The sequence below is a fragment of the Rhincodon typus genome, chromosome 6 (assembly GCF_021869965.1).
Source record: "Rhincodon typus isolate 14 chromosome 6, sRhiTyp1.1, whole genome shotgun sequence".
Classification (NCBI taxonomy): Eukaryota; Metazoa; Chordata; class Chondrichthyes; order Orectolobiformes; family Rhincodontidae; genus Rhincodon; species Rhincodon typus.
This window is the reverse complement of record NC_063337.1, coordinates 61562813-61584375: the sequence shown is the minus strand read 5'-3', so window position 1 is coordinate 61584375 and position 21563 is coordinate 61562813. Positions and strand designations below refer to the sequence as shown.

The 21563-nt window shown below is 41.6% G+C and overlaps 1 protein-coding gene across 12 annotated transcripts in view; it reads left to right on the top strand.

Moving 5' to 3' along the window:
• The window catches only part of LOC109929848 (proton-coupled amino acid transporter 4), a 224773-nt gene that overhangs the window by 81945 nt on the left and 121265 nt on the right, over positions 1-21563 (top strand). For 11 of the 12 annotated variants that reach the window (XR_007262237.1, XR_007262239.1, XR_007262238.1 and 8 more), the window contains one exon: positions 1360-1529. Coding sequence is in view for 8 of the 12 variants with exons in the window: in XM_048597744.1 (XP_048453701.1) it covers positions 1360-1529 (170 nt within the window). In the remaining 4 variants the exon portion in view is untranslated. Of the gene's footprint in view, positions 1-1359; positions 1530-12895; positions 13825-21563 lie in introns of those variants that run through there. The other variant, XM_048597746.1, reaches the window with a different exon arrangement.

The following is a 21563-nucleotide window of genomic DNA, read 5'->3' as shown; positions in this document are numbered from 1 at the left end:
GTATCAATGTGGATTTCACAAGCTTCAAAATCTCCCCTCCCCCTACCACATCCCAAAACCAGCCCAGCTCGTCCCCGCCTCCCTAACCTGTTCTTCCTCCCACGTGTCCCCTCCTCCCACCTCAAGCTGCACCTCCATTTCCTATCTACTAAACTCATCCCGCCCCCTTGACCTGTCCGTCCTCCCTGGACTGACCTATCCCCTGCCTACCTCCCCATCTGCACTCACCTTTTCTGGTTCCATCCCTGCCCCTTTTGACCTGTCTGTTTCCTCTCCTATCTTCTCCTCTATCCATCTTCTATCCGCCTCCCCCTCTCTCCCTATTTATTTCAGAACCCCCTTCCCCTCCTTCATTTCTGAAGAAGGGTCTAGGCCCAAAACGTCAGCTTTCCTGCTCCTCTGATGCTGCTTGGCCTGCTGTGTTCATCCAGCTCTACACCTTGTTATCTCAGATTCTCCAGCATCTGCAGTTCCTACTATCTCTGATACTATGTTTTGAGGTTGGTTGGCTCGCCGAGTTGGTTTGTTATTCCGCAGATGTTTCGTTACCATGCTGGGTAATATCCTCAGTGCAACCTCCGACGAAACAATTCTGTTTGTTCAGATTTCCAGCATCTGCAGTATTTTGCTTTTAGACACATTATACCCAGTTTACGTGGGTGTAAATGCGAGTGCAAACTGGAAGATGGGTTAAATGACACAAGTGGCACAACAAGGGAACAAGAAGGCAGATTTAAGTTGCATACAAGAGACGTGTGTATAGCTGGAAAAGTAATAAATGAAGCAGGTAGAATTCGAAACATGAAAACTGGTGAAGTAAAGTGTGCTTCAGTAATATCAGAAGAAAAAATGGGCTTTCGCAAAGTGTAAAGACCTTCACCCCTTATTGTATTTGAACAGGGGGACCCAGGCCCAAGTGCCTTGAAGGAAATACTGACACCTTACATGATTGATTCTTGTTAAGATTAGTTGAGATATAAAGTTTATTAGTGGCAGTCTAAATGTTGCAGAGTACCTAACAACGTGAGGTTCATTTGAGGTTTGCTTTAACTAAGCGATGAGCCATGCTTGCAATCAGTGTGGAGATATTTGGCAATACATACACCTGATTTGTTTTTGGTCTCTCTTATGTAGAGTGCCGAGTATAGTTAATGTAGTGTAACAGATTAATCTTGTGTGATTTGTCTATAAGTGCTGAGTGGTTACAGCAATTTTTTTTGAAACCCGTCACAAAACCTTTTTTTTTAAACAGCATTTTACAATTTGTTATAGATTTTTAACAATTGTACATGTTTTCTTTTTGTTAATAGTTCCAGCTATTTGGTTCAATTGATTCTTTTTAATCTTGCATTCTCTCAGGTTCTTCCTTTGGAAAATAAAATGAAGCAAAGAAAACGTTTTCCACGAGCACTAAACATTGGAATGGGCATCGTCACAGCTTTATATGTTTCATTGGCTACTCTTGGGTATCTACACTTTGGTGATAGCGTTCAGGGCAGTATCACGTTAAACCTTCCACAACACATATGGTAAGATATTATTTTAGTATCCATTTTATTACAAAAGTACTTTTCAAAGCTAGCTTGTATAATCAACTTTCCAGAATTTTTTTAAGCACTTGATCATTAGAAGAATATGTAAAAGAACATAACTCAAGAGATCTCGCATAATGATATTGTGGAGAACTGTGATGAGGGCATAAAGTATTACAGACTTTGAAGAACATGAATCTGTAGGTGGCACAAACCCTTGCAAAGATTTCCAGTTGAAAGCATGCAGTGGGAATGGAGTACCATTGGTGCTCACTGTTACTTTTACACAGTATACAAATGATGCTGCTATCAGTCACTATATAAATGTTCTGCTTTCCCAAAATTTGAGCAATATTGTGTTAGAATTTGTGTGATTGCGAGAACACATACTTAGTAATATGTCCCAGCATTTGGCTGATCAGGTTAAAAGACTTGTTCCTTTGGTTGTCAATAAGTGATTGAGTGAGTACAGTTTGTGCTCTATCAGCTCATGCTTGCACACTCTGGAACAAAAGTTTTGCTGTTAAATATCGTTCTGTGATTGGGCAGCACTTGGTGAATAATCCCAAGTTTGGCTATAGCCACACTAACAATCAATTTAAGGGAAACAGTCAAACTTATAACATGGCTCGTTTATGCTTGTGACGAACATTCATACACAGACCTGATATTAAAAGAAAAGGGAATATGTTTAAACCTTGTACAATTATTGAATTACCATGCAGCTTGAGAAGCCATTATTTTCCCTGTGGTGACTGCTTAGCCTCAGAGTCAACATAGCAAACCATTAGCATTCTTTTCTTCTGTAGTTTAAGTAGCTGTGATTGTTTGAAACTTGGGTTTGTTCTGGTAAGTACAGCATGAAACATTTGGCAACATGTACCTATTTTGAGCAGTGTTCAGAATTTTATATCTGATGTGTAGACATGTTCATTATGAATGGTAGTACTTGTACAACTGGCAAGTAGAGTATCGAAACTCAATCTGAAAGGATGGAAGTGAAGGTGAGGGTTTCCATAGAAGGGAGATAAGGTGTGGTGACATGAGCGTTATTTTTGAAGTAGTTAGGCTTTGATCCATCGGCATAGAAATTCTTATGGCCAGAGTGTAATCTCTGCAGGATAGATTGGATTGCACTGGGGCTGTGCTGAAATATTGGTGCAGCTGACTCCATGGGAATTGTCTGAAAAATTGAAAGGCACTTTGGGGCAAATAACCTGTGCCTGGAATCTTCTACAAAGGTCCCGTTGAGTCAGATTTTAGAGAGTTCTAAATCAGTTAAGTTTATCATTGCTCAGGAAAAGTTTGAAGATTAAAATCTGCTGTAACTCCTGGGTAACTATTCAGCTGAACTCTCAACACCCCTCGTCCTGTAACTTTTGGCTGAACTCAAACATCTGTCCTATTGTAAGCACTCATCCACTTAATTGGCTCCCTATTCTCCTCATCAATATGGCACTCTAACCCACCCACAGTGCTGTTAACACACCCCCATCAGTAGCAGTCTCCTAGATTGACCTCTGCTGTTTCATAACAGGGGACCTCTGTCCAGGAAATTAAAGGGCAGAGCTCCTGAAAAGATAAGTGTGATTTTTTTTTTTTAAAAAAAATCTCATTTGTCTTGGATAAACAAGATTTCCGACCCAGACTGGAATTTCTGGGCTGTTTCTTTGGTTTGGTTTCTGGATCCCTGACTATCCAGGTTAAATAGACCAAAATCTGAAACATGACCGAAGTGCGTTCTCTTGGATCCTAAGTGGTGGGACAGAAAAATTATTGCTTTGCCAAGATAAACAGCTATTCTTTAAAATATTCCTTTTAAGACGGAGTTGGGAGGAGTACATTTTATTTATCCAGTCTGTTTGCTCCAAGAATCACAGCATGCATTAACTTGATGTTTTGCGTTTACTATGTGGTCAATCATCTTCGGATTACACTTAAATTTGGTTGGCAACTTATTATATTTTATTTAATGCAAATCATGTATTCAGCAAATTGGTTAACGCAATTTGTAATTTTGAAAAGTATTTAACGTCTTTAAATCACTCAAAAATGTGTGATATGTGTATATACACGCACGCACACAAAAACTCCGACCAATAATAAACACATTTCTATGTGCTGGCACATACTGATCACTAACCATGTACAGTTGTCTCTGGAGCCTTGGTAGATGCAACTTGCTCAGGAAGCACAGTATTGACAAGTCTTCCAGATGCTGTTCAAGCAGATAATGAGACATGCACAGCTTGTCTGTCAGCTTTTCTGAGTCAAGATGGATAGCCTTTCCACAAGTGTGTTTTTCCCAAACTCAGATCCTAAAGAATATCAAAACAAGATCACTATAAATCCCCCCTTTTTTATTGCTAATCAAACTGTTCAGACATGTTATGAACAGTCTTTGAAGTAGGTGGGTCTTGAATGTCACCCTTCTGCCTAAATTCCAGTTATAAACAGTCATGTGCTTTCCCAAAGTGAGTCTAAGCAAGTCGTGGTTGGTTGGCTTGCCGAGCTGGTTCATTGTTCCGCAGATGTTTCATTACCCTGCTGGGTAACATCAGTACAGCCTCCGATGAAACGCTGTTGTGTTTTCCCGCCTGGTATTTAAACTCTGGTGTCCGTTGAGCTGGGTTACCTCACTTCCGATTTTCCTTCGCAATGGAGTGTATATGTGGTCTAGCTCTATGTTTATTGATGGCTTTTTTTAGTGGAGAACCAGGCTTCTAGGAATTCCTGTGCTTGTCTCTGCTTTGCCTGTCCCAGGGTCCTGGTGTTGTTCCAATCGAACTGGTGGTTTTCCTTCCATATGTGAATGGAGATGAGTGAGAATTGGTCATGTCTTTTTGTTGCCAGTTGATGTTCGTGTACTCTTGTGGTTAATTTCCTTCTTGTTTGTCCAATGTAATGTTTGTCGCAGTCTTTATAAGGAATCTTGTATATGACGTTGGCCTTATCCATAGTGGGTAGCGGGTCTTTGGTTCAGGTTAACAGTTGGCATAGGGTTGATGTGGATTTGTGTGCTATTCCGATGCCCAGTGGTCATAGGAGTCTTGTGGTCAGTTCAGATGTGTTCTTGATGTAAAGTAGCGTGATGAGTGTGTCAGGTCGTGCAGTATCTTCCTGGTGGTGTTCGTGTAATAGGCATCTTCTGACCCAGTTTTTCGGGTATCTGTTGTCTTTGAATACTTGGAAGAGGGACTCTTTTTTTGGCGTAGTTCTGTGTTGCTGCAGTGTGTTGTTGCCCGTTTAAATAGTGTTCATGCAACTTTGTGTATGTTGGGGTGGCTGCTATAGAAATTCAATACTTGGTCAGTGTGTGTGGCTTTCCTGTGTGCCTTTGTTAGGAATTCCCCATTGGTCTTGCGTTCCACCATGACATCCAGGAATGGGAGGTTAGTTCTTTTCTTCCCTGGTGAATCTGATCCCAGTGAGGGTGTTTTTTATTAGTTTGTGTCTCCTCTAGTTTGGTCTGTTTAATAATGACGAAGGTGTCATCCAAGTATTGTATCCATAGTTTCAGTTGGATTAGCGGAAGGGCCGTGAGAACACTTATTTAAATGGGCAACAACACACTGCAGCAACACAGAACTAAGCCAAAAAGAAGAAGAGTACCTCTTCCAAGTATTCAAAGACAACAGATACCCGAAAAACTGGGTCAGAAGACGCTTAGTAACGAACAACACCAGGAGGATACTGCATGCCCCGACACACTCATCATGCTACCTTACATCAAGAATACATCTGAACTGACCACAAGACTCCTATGACCACTGGGCATCAGAATAGCACACAAACCCACATCAACCCTATGCCAACTGCTAACCCGAACCAAAGACCCTCTACCCACGATGGACAGGACCAATGTCATATACAAGATTCCCTGTAAAGACTGTGACAAACATTATATACACTCCATTGCAAAGGAAAACTGGAAGTGAGGTAACCCAGCTCAATGGACACCAGAGTTTAAATAACGGGTGGGAAAACACAACAGCGCTTCATTAGAGACTGCACTGATGATGTTACCCAGCAGGGTAACATCATGTCTGTGGAACAATGAACCAGCTTGGTGAGCCAACCAACCACAACATCCACAACTCGAGCTACAAATCTACTCTAAAACCTTAGTGAGTCTAAGCAACTTTGTGAAGTCATATGATTTTCAAGAAAAGCCTGATTTAAAATAAAAGTTAGTGTAACTGGTATTGATGATGTTGGGCGCTTGGGACAAGGCAAAGATGGAATGTTCACTCAGCTTTGCTGATTGAAGATGGCTGCAAATGCTTCAACCTTGTTTTTTGCATTGTGTTGGGCACTGCAATCACTGAAGGTGGGAATAATTATGGAGTCTGCACCTCAGTTTGTTGTTGATTTGTCCACCAACGTTCATGCCTGGCAGGACTGCAGTGCTCTGATTTGACCTGTTGGTTGTGGGGTCACTTTGCTCTCTATTGCATCCTGCATCTGTTTTTGATGTGCTAAAAGGCCTGTGGCATGATTTCAGGTTGGTACCTTTTCTGACGTATGTCTGATTAATAGCATTTACCTGCATTTGGCCCGTATCCCTCTAAATCTTTCCTATCCATGCACCTGTCCAAATGTCTTTTAAATGTTGTAATTGTATCTGCCTCCACTACTTCGTCTGGCAATTTATTCAATATATGCATCATTCTCTGTGTGGAAAAAGTTGCCCCTCAGGTCCTTTTTTTAAATCTTTCCCCTCTCACCTAAAACCTATGCCCCCTATTTTGGAATCTGCTACCCTGGGGAAAAGATCTTGGCTATTCCCCCTATCTGTACCCCTCATGATTTTATAAACCTCTATAAGGTCATCCCCCAGCCTCATACTCCCCAGGGGAAAAAAATTTCTTTAAAACTGCACAAGTGATAATGATTCATAACTTTCGACAATTTGGCCTTGAACGTCCTTTAGAGCTGCGCTGACGTGAATTGTCTCAGTGTCTGTTCATGTTTGGGTGGTCCAATTTCCTTTCTCGGGTCTACGTTCTCTCAGGAGTCTTAGAATGGCTCTCCAGCACAACTCAAGGCTCTCTCAAACCGTGAGCTTCACCAATGTTTCAAGTTTTTGGTATGACTTCTTCAGAACTGTTCATACTGGACTCGAAACCTTAACACTAAAACTTAAAACGTAGAACAGTAGAGCAGAGGAACATGCTCTTCGGCTAACCAAGACAGTGCTGCTGACCATGATGCCATTCTAAACAAATTCCATCTGTCTGCACATCTGTCCATATCCCTCTTATTCCCTGTCATGTTCGTGTGTCTACCTAAATGCCTCTTAAACATTGCTGACGTATCTGCATCCACTTCCTCCTCTGCTTTGTCTTGTGCTGTCTTCCCCCCAGTGCCCTTGGCATTCTCAGTCTTCCAGTGTTATGGCCTTTGACCTCTCTGCTAACTCCTAACTGTCCTGAATGACCGATTTTAAATCCTTGTAACAGGCCCTGCTCTTTTTCCAGACAGAATTTAATGTAACTAATATTTTTATAACTAATATTTTGAAACCGTCAAATCTCGCACTTTTGAAACTTCTGTTCAAGCTGCTGGTTCTGGCAACTGCACATTTATGCAACATAAAACAGTTGTCTCGGTGAAGGACTCTGATTTAAAACTTTGTATGATCACTGTAACTAATAGTACAGAGCTGACAATATAGTAAAATGTTATTGTGAGAATGCCTGAAGAATTCTTTACAGATAGAAAAGTTCAGATTATCAGAGATAACAAGGTGTAGAGCTGGATGAACACAGCAGGCCAAGCAGCATCAGAGGAGCAGGAAGGCTGACGTTTCGGGCCTGGATCCTTATTCAGAAATGGGGGAGGGGAAGGGGGTTCTGAAATAAATAGGGAGAGGGGGGAGGCGGATAGAAGATGGATAGAGGAGAAGATAGGTGGAGAGGAGACACACAGGTCAAAGAGGTGGGGATGGAGCCAGTAAAGGTGAGTGTAGGTGGGGAGGGGATAGGTCAGTCCAGGGAGGACGGACAGGTCAAGGGGGCAGGATGAGGTTAGTGGGTAGGAGATGGGTGTGGGTCTTGAGGTGGGAGGAGGGGATAGGTGGGAGGAAGAACAGGTTAGGGAGGCGGGGACGAGCTGGGCTGGTTTTGCGATGCGGTAGGGGGAGGGGAGAGTTTGAAGCTTGTGAAGTCAACATTGATACCATTGGGCTGCAGGGTTCCCAAGTGGAATATGAGTTGCTGTTCCTGTAATCTATGGGTAGCATCGTTGTGGTACTGCAGGAGGCCCAGGATGGACATGTCATCTAAGGAATGGGAGGGGGAGTTGAAATGGTTTGCGACTGGGAGGTGCAGTTGTTTATTGCGAACCGAACGTAGGTGTTCTGCAAAGCCGTCCCCAAGCCTACGCTTGGTTTCCCCGATGTAGAGGAGGCCACAACGGGAACAGTGGATGCAGTATACCACATTAGCAGATGTGCAGGTGAACATCTGCTTGATGTGGAAAGTCTTCTTGGGGCCTGGGATGGGGGTGAGGGGGGAGGTGTAGGTGCAGGTGTAGCACTTCCTGCGGTTGCAGGGAAAAGTGCCGGGTGTGGTGGGGCTGAGGGGAGTGTGGAGCAGACAAGGGAGTCCTGGAGAGAGTGGTCCCTCCGGAAAGCAGATAAGGTGGGGAGGGAAAAGTGTCTTTGGTGGTGGGGTCAGATTGCAGGTGGCGGAAGTTTCGGAGGATGATGCGTTGGATCCAGAGATTGGTGGGATGGTACGTGAGGACGAGGGGGATTCTGTTTTGCTTGTTATTGCGGGGAGGGGGTGTGAGGGATGAGATGCGGGAGACACGATCGCGGGTGTTCTCGACTACTGAGGGGGGGATGTTGCGGTCCTTGAAAAACGAGGACATCTGAGATGTACGGGAGTGGAATGCCTCATCCTGGGAGCAGATACGGCGGAGGCGAAGGAATTGGGAATAGTGGATGGCATTTTTGTCAGAATGTGGGTGGGAGGAGGTGTATTCTAGGTAGCTGTGGGAGTCGGTGGGCTTGAAATGGATATCGGGTTCTAGGTGGTTGCCAGAGATGGAAACAGAGGTCCAGGAAGGAGAGAGAGGTATTAGAGATGGTCCAGGTGAACTTAAGGTTGGGGTGGAAGGTGTTGGTGAGGTGGATGAACTGTTCGAGCTCCTCATGGGAGCACAAGGCAGCGCTGATACAGTCATCAATGTAACGAAGAGGTGGGGTTTTGGGCCAGTGTAGCTACGGAAGAGGGATTGTTCCACGTAACCTACAAAGAGGCAGACATAGCTGGGGCCCGTGCGGGTACCCATGGCCACCCCCTTTGTCTGTAGGAAGTGGGAGGAATTGAAGGAGAAATTGTTGAGGGTAAGGATGAGTTCGGCTAATCGGATGAGGGTGTCAGTGGAGGGGGACTGGTCGGGCCTGCAGGACAGGAAGAAGCGGAGCGCCTTTAGGCCATCTGTATGGGGAATGCAGGTTTATAGGGACTGGACGTCCATGGTAAAGATGAGGTGTTGGGCACCGGGGAATTGGAAGTTGTGGAGGAGGTGGAGGGCGTGGGTGGTGCCACGGACATAGGTAGGGAGTTCCTGGACGAAGGGGGAGAAAATGGAGTCAAGATAGGTGGAGATAAGCGCCTGCTCCTGCCACACGGAAGAGACAATGGGTCGACCAGGGCAGTCAGGTCTGTGGATTTTGGGAAGGAGATAGAAGCGGGCGGTGCAGGGTTGGGAGCGATGAGGTTGGAGGCTGTGGGTGGGAGGTCACCTCAGGTGATGAGGTTGTGGATGGTTTGGGAGATGATGGTTTGGTGGTTGGGGGTGGCGTCATGATCAAGGGGGCGGTAGGAGGAGGTGTCAGAGAGTTGGCGCCTGGCCTCGGCGATGTAGAGGTCAGTGTGCCATACTACAACTGCGCCTCCTTTGTCCGCGGGTTTTATGGTGAGGTTGGGATTGGAGCGGAGGGCTGCATGTTCTGTGGGGGAGAGGTTCCCAGGCCCCAAGAAGACTTTCCACATCAAGCAGATGTTCACCTGCACATCTGCTAATGTGGTATACTGCATCCGCTGTTCCCGTTGTGGCCTCCTCTACATCGGGGAAACCAAGCGTAGGCTTGGGGACGGCTTTGCAGAACACCTACGCTCGGTTCTCACTAAACAACTGCACCTCCCAGTCACAAACCATTTCAACTCCTCCTCCTATTCCTCAGACGACATGTCCATCCTGGGCCTCCTGCAGTACCACAACGATGCCACCCGAAGCTTACAGGAACAGCAACTCATATTCCGCTTGGGAACCCTCCAGCCCAATGGTATCAATGTGGACTTCACAAGCTTCAGACTCTCCCCTCCTCCTACCACGTCCCAAAACCAGCCCAGCTTGTCCCCGCCTCCCTAACCTGTCCTTCCTCCCACCTATCCCCTCCTCCCACCTCAAGCCCCACCCCCATCTCCTACCTACTAACCTAACCTAACCTCATCCTGCCCCCTTGACCTGTCCGTCCTCCCTGGACTGACCTATCCCCTCCCTAACTCCCCACCTACACTCACCTTTTACTGGCTCCATCCCCACCTCTTTGACCTATCTTCTCCTCTATCCATCTTCTATCCGCCTCCCCCTCTCTCCCTATTTATTTCAGAACCCCCTTCCCCTCCCCCATTTCTGAAGAAGGGTCTAGGCCCGAACCGTCAGCCTTCCTGCTCCTCTGCTGCTTGGCCTGCTGTGTTCATCCAGATCTACACCTTGTTATCTCAGATTCTCCAGCATCTGCAGTTCCCACTATCTCTTCAGATGATCAGACTTCATTTGTTTCACATGCAAAGAAAAATCATCTAGCTTTGAAGAAATGATACATAAATGCAATATATATTTTTAATATTTCATGTTGTTACCTTATGGTTAGGTTATGTTTCATTTTGTTGTGTTTCGTCCAAAATACACTATGTAATCTCTTTTTAGTCTTCAAGCCTTGGAGTATAAAATCGCAGAATAGTTACAGCACAACGGATGAACATTTGATCCATTGTGTCCATGCTGGGGGTGCTTTTCTTGGTAGCAATAACTCCATGTCACTGAAAATTGTTTATATGTTAATTCACTTATTTGCTCTGTAGGTTTCAGTATCCTCATCAATTAAAGTTCCAAAAGATAAATGACACATTCAAGTCATTTGGCCTAGTCTGTCCATGCTGGCATTTATACACAACTTGAGAATCCATCCTGAATTTATCTCCAAGCCTCTCTCTATTCCCTTCTCATTCATATCCTTGTCCAGCTTCAACTTTATTTCATAATGTTGCTTCAGCCTCTGTCTGAGTCATTGAGTTCCATGTTCTCACCACTCTTCATAATGTCTTTATACTTTCATCTAAAATGTACCTGGATGTTATTATTCTGTAGAAGTCCTTGATACAAACATTCATCTCTATGTTGAATACCTTGTCTATAAACACCGGTTAAACGTTTGTTCTCAATTGATAAGAATAATAGTGGAGAGTCTTTTCCATGGTATTGTCATCCACCTTACTAGTCTTGGAACATCTTATAACCAGTTACAGGCTCTGCGGTTCAGTCCTGTCTATGATCTTGCTTATATGTGACAAATAGCTTGCTGTGTTCAGCAGTCCAAATTAGTTTGAAAAACCTTTGTTGGCCTTGTGAAGTGTGCTGGTGATATTCGGTCAAATTTGAGTTTGATTATGACCTATAACACCTGTTTTTTTTTCTTGTAGTCTCATTTATTAACTGCTGAAATGTGGCCTCAGAATTTTGAAATTGATCCCTGTCACCATCTTTGGGGACTGTCTTTTTAATTTTTTGACAACATTTAGACCTTGACTTTTAGAGTCCGCATGCTACAAATCCGTGACTGGTAAAAGCTTTTAAAATTGTAGAACTGTGTCAACGAAGGATGCTTGACTGAAAGTGGGGTGGTGGGGGTGTGTGGGGCAGGAGTGGGGAAGCTTGTGTTTTTTTTTTTGCACAAATGTTTGAGAGCATGTATGTTTTGCATAAATCGCATCATGTTCATAGAAAAGAATGAACTTTTGATATTTTCAGATTCACATTTTAGATACATTGAGGTAATGTGGTTAACTGCTTTTTGCTGCAAACAATTTCAAGAAATTGAGGATTATCAGATTATCCATGATCTTATTGAATGACAGTAGACTTGATGGTTCACTTCTCCTACATCTTATGATCTTAATCGCAATGTTTTCTTGAGTTAAATAAATTCTATTATCTTTTAATGCTAAAAGATATAAAGATGCACTGTCATGCTTACAGCTTTCGTGCAAGGACATGGTCTCTTGCACTGTCTTGTGCACATGCACATGTGCATTCACAAGCACACAGCAAGAGTATAGCGTACAGTCCAAAGAAAGATCAAAGAATATGCATGTTTTAGTCTTTTGGTATCCCTGAAGCTTAAGGTTTTAACTTGAGACTGCAGTTGACTTGTTAGTTTCTTGGATCATCAGCAATGGCAAATATTATCTTTTAAGTTGGTGATTCTTGATACTTGTTTCCAGTCAGTGCTCTTGAACTGGACACCTTGCTTTTCGACAGAGAGCACCTTTTTCAGACTGTATTCAGTTCTGTATCTGTAATTCCATCTCTTCCTAGCCTGCCAAAGAACTCCTTGAAATATAAGCTTATTATATCTGTTGAGGCCGTGCATCCTAGCTTGAGAATTGTATGTAATGTTTCATCTCCAAATATGTGAAGATTGTCAAGGTGTGTATCAACTGAGAGATAAGGCCCTTTCATGTTTTCATGGGTTCTGACAGCTGGCTTTATTACTTTTTTGGCAGGTGCATAGGCAATGTTTATTTCAACTTAGACTGTCATTACTTTGAGCTATGTGCATTTCCAGAAACCTGGCCAACCTGTGTGTGTTGGGTCATCCCCTGTGGCCATTTTAAGTTTGCTTCTTTGTCCATTTTATAAACAGTTTAAGTTCATGAAAATGCCAGGTATTGAATTGTGCAATGGAATTCAAAGATCAATTTTCCACATTCCATATCGTTGTGACAGGCCCTTCCTGTTTTGTGTGGATCTCAGAACCATGTTGCATGGATTTCAGTAACTTAGCAGAGGCTAAGGGGGAAACTATTTGGGTGTTGCTTCTCTGGTCAAGGTTGTTATTATCTGCCTATGCCATGTTGGACTTTGTGAAATTGAATATATACACATTTTTGTATTTAATTAGGGATGTCACTGTGATAGGACACTTCTTATTTCAGGTATCCATTTTGAGCAAATGCTCCCGGAGTAGGTATAACATGAGTTATATGCAGCTTAAAAGATGGGTAGAGGGTTGAGGGGGACCACTCCTGACACATGTGGCTGATGTGTCCCTTCATGTTTTCCAGGTATAGTAAGGGATGACGTCATCCTTTTGTGAAGTGGCCTTTGGAGCATCCTGCAATTGAGATGACGTCTTCCTACCTGCATCCCTCCTGTTCCTCTGCTGCTCCCTCCTCAGGCAAGATGATAGTACCTTCTTCTGGGTATCAGCGATCGATTGGGATGTAGAATGTGTGGATTGCCACATATCTTTTTGGATTGCCAGCATTTTGGAAGCATTTTTTTTTTTGAAGACTGTTGAATAAGACGTTGCACAAACATCTGTTGACTAAGTCTGTGAATGTAGATAAAAGTGGAACTAAAAAGTGTTTTTGAATCTGTTACATAGTGTTACAGGCGCCCATATCAAGTCAGCTTGCATGATGGCATTAAGGTCAACCGTTTAGACTGTTCATCATACCATCTTATTGTGAAAGTAGCAGTGCCAAACCTGAAATTTTCATAGATATGCTTTCCTCATTACTTGATCAATTGAAAATTGATGGTTACTTGTACTATGTTGTTGTTTGACGATGTGGTGTTTTCTGCCTCTTCCTTGAAATTTAATTTGCACTCACTTCCCCATTATGTAGCAAGGGCATTGAAAGTCTTGCAGTCATCTATGTCCTGGCTTATTTTTTAAAAGTTTTCTTTTCCCACTACAGTGAGGCATTAGTTGCCCATCAACTGCATGTAATAGGCATTTTAAGCATGTGCAACTTTCCTCCAAGCCACGCATCATCCTGACTTGGAACTGTATTGTCATTCCTTCACTGTTGAGAGATAAAATCTTGGAACTTTCTTTTCAGCAGCACCTTGGGTGTAGCTATGTCAGATGGGCTGTAGCAGTTTATGAAGGCAGCTTCTTGAGTGCAGTTAGGCACGTACACCAAATGGCTGGCTATGTCAGTGCTGCCCAAATCCCATGAAAAAATAAAAAGCTATTTAAATATGAGGCTCTTGATTTTTAGTCATGTTTTCAGACACTGTTGGTTGTGTATCAGGTAATTATGACTTAAATAAACTTTATGCCACAAGAGCACTACTTTAGATGTTTCCTAAATTGGTTTAAACTCAACTTCCTGAGGACAACATGGAAACCTATTGATTTAGATGACCTTTGCAATGCACTGTTGTTGTCATCTGTAATGGACCTGGAATGTTGGCAACTACAAATGAGTCATTATCCCTGCCTTTGGACCAATGAGGTTGCTCTGCTCTTTCGAAAGTAGAAGTGCAGCTGTTAACAACTGATTGCTGCCTGACCACAAGACAAGACAGTAGCTCAGAAGGAAGGATGCAAATATGCTTTGCAGACAGTAGACTGCATAATTAGAATTTTCACAGTTAAGATTATATTGATTTAGACTGTTCCTAGACATTAGTTTTGAAATTGGATATATCATTGTTTCATTATTTTATCCTGCAGTTGAGAGACTTTCAACTTTGAGGTTAGTTTAGTGGACAAAAATCTTTTTAGTTCTATGCTTTTATGTGATATTTTCATTGGGCTCTGACTACTTCATTTAAGACATCCAGTTGTAACAACATATGGTATTATACAAAATCTGAGATTTAACTAGACACAGGTGAATTAACAAAATTCTATTCAGTAACATACAAAACAAATATTTTCACTTTTATTTTAAAGTGTTATGATTTTTCCTATATGGTAGAGTAAGTACATAGTGATTCAGCTTTGTGTTTAACCCAAGATAATTATCTTGCCACATTAGTTTCTGGAAACAAATTCATGAAAAAGGATCAATGTATTTGATGCTAATCTTTATTTCTTTCTGCCAAATCTTTATTTCTTTCTGCCTAACCAGTTGAATAATATTTGTTCAGGTTTTTGAGAAACTGAAAACAAAGATTGGCTACAAACTTTCTCTTAAGATGGGCAGCACAGTGGCTCAGTGGTTAGTGCTGCTGCCTCATAGCAGCAGGGGCCTGGGTTCAATTCCCCATTGGGCAACTGTCTGTGTGGAGTTTGCACATTTGTCCCTGTGTCTGCATGGGTTTCCTCCACGTGCCCCAGTTTCCTCCCACAGTCTAAAGATGTGCAGGCTAGGTGGATTGACCATGCTAAATTGTCCATAGTGTTCAGGGATGTGTCGATTTTAGGTAGGTTTGGGCAATGGGTCTGGGTGGGATTCTGAGGGTTGGTGTGCACTTGTTGGGCCAAAGGGCCTGTTTCCACACTGGAGGGATTCTATGATGATGTAGATCCTTACTTGTTACTCTACAGGATATTGATCAGATTGCCGGTTAAGTATGTATGATCTTAGGCTTGTACAAATTTACATTTTGAATCTTATTAATCCAGAATTTGACTGATCTCAATATTTTGCTTGGGAGTAACTATTAAACATTTTTGATTATTAATGTTTTGAATACTGATTCTATGCAGACAATCTTTAAGTGCCAAGCTTAAGATATTAAATAGTGACCTAAATATAGTAATTTTTTGTGGCATGTAACAGCTGTGTGCTGTTTGAACCGGACAGTATTATTTGTGGAAATTCACCTGATTCTGATAGTTAAGTGTTGTCTTTATGCTTCAAGTACCTTCCTTTTCCTTCAAAGTTTTCCCTTATTATCACTGTCCCTATTCAAATGATTGACTGTCTGGATTCAAATGGTCTGCAAAACCTTTGCCCATCCCATATACCCTACCAATTCCCTAAGTGGCTATGTTGTTGTGAACCTGGATTGTTTTGCTTTAGGGAAGGGATAAAGCATTACAATGTAGCCTGATTACCTGACATCCATACACTCAATGTCCAGCTTGGGTCACTACATAGTGATTAGAAAGAAATTATTTTAGTCATTTCCAGAGTCTGAAAAAGATTATAAAATCAACTGCCACTTCTATGGACACCACCTTTTCTTACAGCATTGAGCAAAATGGACAGAGGAATTGGCATTTGAAACTGGGAAGTTCCTTGTTTGTGATTTGGTACCACAGCAAACATTGTCATTATGTAATTATGGACGACTGGTGTATGTATGTTTTCCGAACAAAGATAGAAGGTACATGGCATGAAAGCTTCAAATGCATATGTTCCAATAAGGGAGCTCTACTCGCAGTTAACAATATTCTAAATCTGATAGCTGGATAATACAGACTATGCTATACAAACCAAATGGTTTGATTTTTATTTTATGTTGGACTCCTCTGTGCTGCCGATTTACAGAAGAAGAAAAATAGGTCAGGATTCTGTTCTTAATTACTGTCCAATGAGTCCTGCCAATGTATGTATTTTGATTCAGGATAGGGTGTGGCTAATTGTTACATAGCCATCAGTAAAAATTTTGAGTTATTTATGTGCAGGAATTTCCCAAGTGACTGTGGAACTGTACCCTAGAAAGAGCGATGCTTTCACAGGTGATAGGCTAAACAAAGTCTCTGGTCCATCATATCTGTACCAGATAGGCTAAAGACTAAAGCAAAATTATATTTTCTGTTTGCCACTAAATCACTATTTTGAATTAATTAGAAGTGTTCTGTGCCCATACAAAAATGACCTGTAGTCACTGATTTCTAACTTTCTTTACTTTCTGATCTTCCCCACTGATATAGTCAAAACAGGAATATTTTCTTTAGTTCAGACCCACATGATGAATTAATTTGGGTTGTAGCAACAGAGGTGAATAAATCATAAATGTATAAATTGTGATGCCAGGGACAGAAAACGTAGTTTATAGAATTGTAAATATAAGAAACAAAAATCCATTAATAATAGTTGGAAGAAACTCCCTGCGAGTCTAATCCAGAGTAAGATTGCTGAGAAATCAAACTTGCACCCTCTCCTTACATGGTAGAAATAATGGAGGTGAGAGCTATCCAACACAGCATATCAAATTAGCTGCTAAATTAAGCAAAGAACTGTGGGTACTGGAGGTCTGAAAAATAAACATAAACTGCTGGTGAAATTCAACAGGTCTGGCAGCATCTCTGGAAGAAAGCAAAGTTCATGTTTTGAATCTGGTAACTGTTCTTCATCAGCAAACTTTAAACATTAAGTCTCCTTTTTATCCCCCAGATGCTGCCAGATCTGAGCTTTGCCAGCAATTTGTCTTTTTTTCCCAAACCATCTGCTGCTGGGTCAGATTGGTTCCAGCTAACATTTTAATTAATTTAACCAGTTATCAGAGAATCATAAGAAGTTTGTACACTAAAATTCCATACAATTTAGCAGGCTCTTCAGTTTGTTTAGCTTTCTGCATATTTCAGTGATGCATTATAAAATGAGAGCGCAGGTGTGATTTAAATATGGTTAAAAATGCAGAACTCACTCATGATCTTATCTCCAGTTAAATAGCACATAAACTATCTTGTCCTTCTGTCTGGCTGCAGACCGCTTGTACTGTTGACACTCATGTTCATGCAAATTCTACTTGCACCTTAGGTGTGCACGCAGTTCCAGTATCTGAGCTGTTGTCTGCCAGTGTCAGATAGGGCAGTGGGACCAAAAACAAGTTGCTGGTAAAGCTCAGCAGGTCTGGCAGCCTATGTGAAGAGAAATCAGAGTTAATGTTTTGGGTCCAATGACCTTTCCTGAGAATGGGTGTTGTAAGGGATGGGACCATTTGAGCGCTGCGCTGATGGTGTCTGTTTTTGGCTGTGGTGTGACTGGGCAGGGACAGTTTTTGGGTTTCCGAGAGTGGAAATTGAAAGCAGGATGTTAGATGTAAGAGAAGTTGAGTGGAATGGAAGCAGAAAAACTATCGTCACACCACCTGCAAACTTGCTTATCCTGCTAAATTGCAGGGTGACAGTTGCTTAGTTATTTTTAATTGATTCAGACAGGTGGGATTTGCTGACTAGGCCAGCATTACTGCCCATCCCTAATTGCCCTTGAGAAGGTGTGGTGAGCTGCCTTCCAGAACACAGCAGTTCATTCACAGCCGGTACACTCATGATGCTGTTCCAAGATTTTGACCCAGTTGAGAAGGAACATTGTTTAATTTTAAATGTTTTCAGTGATGCCAGATGCTACAAATTTTCAATGCAAGTGACCTCATGATGCTGAGACCGCTCCTCTGTAAGGCACAGTAGATGTAAGCTTTTTGTTTATTGTGCTTCACTTTGTTCTTTAAGCAAGAAGACAGAATTTCAGGCCTGCCATACGTGAATAGCTCAAAATAGGTGACAGCAGTGAGAGCTGATTCAGGGTGGCATAATCAGAATGAGAGGTTGAAGTAATGCATTTGGATGTTGGGTGTGTTGTAGTTCAATGACAGTTGGTGGGTTAGTGATGGAGTTAATGTGCATCAAGTGAATGGAAAGTTGAGATGTCATGTGAAGATGCATGTAAGACCATTGGCTTGTTTTGGCATAGCTATCTGACCCTTATGACCATATTCTAGAATTTAACGTCCCACCAGTTCCCACTCCTTTCTGAGCCATGTTTCTGAGGACTTTTGCACCCCTGTGGAACTATAATCTCTTTCTTTCTGTACATCTTCATAATTAAGACTTTCACTACATCAGGGAAATTAGGAGCCCTCTCCCCTGGTCTTCTGTTTCACTTTTTTAGAATTGCAGTTGCTGCCTCTTATGATTAAGTACAGTTTCCCTTTAAGAGGGGACAAACTTCTTTTGAGAAGAGAATGCCATTGGCACCGTGTGAGCATGAGCTGCTCAGTCTCTGTTGAGTGCCTGGGCTTCTAGCAGCACAGGTGGCCTGGTGAGACCAACTCTACAATTGGGTAAATAAGGTTGTACTGAATTTTTATGCTGATTACTTGCAGAGTAATGTCTCTCATAGGTCACAAGTTGAGGCCTTGTGCCCAAAAAAAGTTTTATTTTCATTCTTGAACAATTCTTTGTAAATTACATAAAATCTGAAAGAAGCCAATAAACTTAAGACAATTTTTTTTTGCATTCTACAGTTCTGAAGTTGCTGTTTCGTTTTAGTGGTATGCACAGTTTTTATGTGCAAGTCTGAGTTGCAATTGTGCTTTTCTAGTTGAAAGAGCGTGAAGAACTTGCATGGTGTATCGGTGAGAGTGAGGTTTGCTTTTTAGTAGATTTGATATAGAACAAATGGGAAGAGAGACACAGAAAATTAGCAATGCTACCAATGCAAATCTAGTACAATCAATAGTGTTTGTGCCAGAGCTTGGACCAGATGCTACGCATTCAAAATATGTTAGACCCTGTCCCTGACTTTTTCTTCCTCTGCCAACACTTCAAGAAACATGTCAAATGCAGGATCCAATTGTTAAGAAGCAGGAACTCCGTGAAAATTATTGATAAAACAGAGACTCCAAATTCCTTGCATCATTGAGAGTGACAACTGAAAACAGATAAGAGGAGTTGATAATTGACCGACATCTGAGCTGTTAAAGCAAAAAAGGTCATTAATAAAAGCAGCAACATCACTAACAACAGGGTCATACCACAACTAAATAGTGCAACATAGTAACATCAAGTATAATGCTTACATCATGAGCAATATGTACATCATTGTCGGAAGAGAATGCCTCAACATTGAGAACAGTGAATGCCAAGTTCACAAGATGGGAGACCCACCATCCCACCCATTAAGTAATGTTGTAAATAATGTGCTCAAGAAAACTGCTTTAACAGATTTGTATAATCAAAGTTAATACTTTACAAGTCAGTTATGATCTTTTAGGTAGACGTAATATCAAAAAATTTGATGATTAGAACAGTTATGTTTATTTTATGGAATTTTTAAAAAACAAAGTCACACTATTTGAAAGTTATTATTATTAAAATGTTATTTGATTTATTATTGAATCACCACAACAGAGCTGTTGTTTCTTCTTCTTGTAGAAGGTATAATTTGCTTAGCAAAAAAAATCTTCCATTTTCTGCCAATAAGTAACTGGAGGCGATTTTACATGAGACTTGAAGTATAACTTCAAGTCACAATAAGGGAAGGCTTGGGCCTTTGATTGTCTCTTGGCATTTCACAATTGACCGTTGGATGTGTCTGCCTATAACACTAAATCCTATTTGTTAATGTGTTGACAAGTGATGATATTTAATTCATACTATTCAGCTAATGTTTTAAACTCTCTTGGAATGAATTGATTCTATTCTTGTTGGATCTCTCAGACCTTACACGTTTTATGATAAAAAAGGAACTTTAAAATAATCTCAGATCCTAGTTTTAATTGTGTGAATAAAACCGCTCCCATAGTATGTTATGATTTGAGTGATACTTCAGTAGCTATCATCTCTTTCTGGTATGTATTTCAATACTTCAGGCATGTACTGCATATAGACACTATTCTCTTAGTGTCTTTGTAAATGTTATCACAGCTGATCTGTTTCTGAGTTTAAACTTTACCATTCATATACAGCCTCCTTTGTATCATGTGGAGCATGATCATGGCTACATTGTTTCTTTGATGCAAAGCTCCAAGAATCCGGTCAACAAAACACCATTTTCTAATGTGATGTTTTTGCTGATTGATCAGTACTGTAAAACTGCCGGTTGTTTTCTTTATCTGATCAGTCCATCTCTGGATCTCCTAAGAAAACATCGTGACATTTCATCGTTACTGGTCTCGAATCTAATTTTGGGTTCAGTCGTGTTATGTACGCATATGGATCTTCACACCTGATTGTTCTACTTTGTTTCTCGTGGCAACAGATGAAGTCTGAAATTTGTGAGCACTATTTCTCTTTCTAGATTTTATTTCAGACTTAAATCATGTCTCTGAAATCTTGAGAATAACCTCTAGAGTCTTCTGATACTGTACGCAACCTTTTCTTGGAGATGGTTTTCGGTGAATGATGAACGCAGTCCTTTATGGGCCTTCCCCATTGAAGTATGTATGAAACATGTCACATCTATATGCACCTGCTAAAAGTTTTCTCTTTCTGCGTTGGCACGGCCTCTGATGCTGTTTTGAGTTTTCAATATGAATGCTTTTGGCTTTCCATTTATTACCAGAGCTGCTCCCAGCTGCTGCTTTGAATCATCTGCTGGCAGAATAGAAAGTGTTGTATATTGTTCTGTGACAGTTGATAGAGGAATGGCATAAACACCACCGACTGTGATGTCATGTTGACTTGTGCACAGAACACCTCAAGATTGTGAAACAGCAAGACCTAATATCAGGTGATCCTCAGAGTTTCTCTAACAATCTCTATCCTGTAGTTACTTGCAAACAATCAATAAGCTAGTTATACCAGGAAGTGTTTTTCCTCTACCACATTAGATCAAGCAGGTCCTTTAGTCTCCTGCACTGCAGATGGTGGCAGCAACCTTCTTCATGAGCAGCAGCTCAAACAGCAAAGATCTGTCTTGCTCACACACCATGGTAGGTAGTGTGTATTTGATTTGACTGTTCAAGGAACATAGTGTGCAGTGATGTGATGTTCAGATTTGGCTTGATGTCGCGTGCTTATAGAGCACAGTCAGCAGCAGCGCTTAATGGTTTAAAAAACTCAGAAGAAAAACCATCTTGGCAGTCCTCTTCAAAGAAGAATGCTGTATCAAATGATAAAACTGTTTCAGTCCTGGTAAGAGATAGTGCTACCTCTCATATTGCGCACATGTTGTTGAAATAGTATAAGTAATTCCGAGCACATACAGGCTGATAGTCTGTGGGAATGGTGCCAAGACCGATTCAGCGGTGAGATCAGATATTGGGAGACTCTGTGAATAAAGCTTACTATCTCTGGTGGAGCAGAGGAAACTTTAAAAC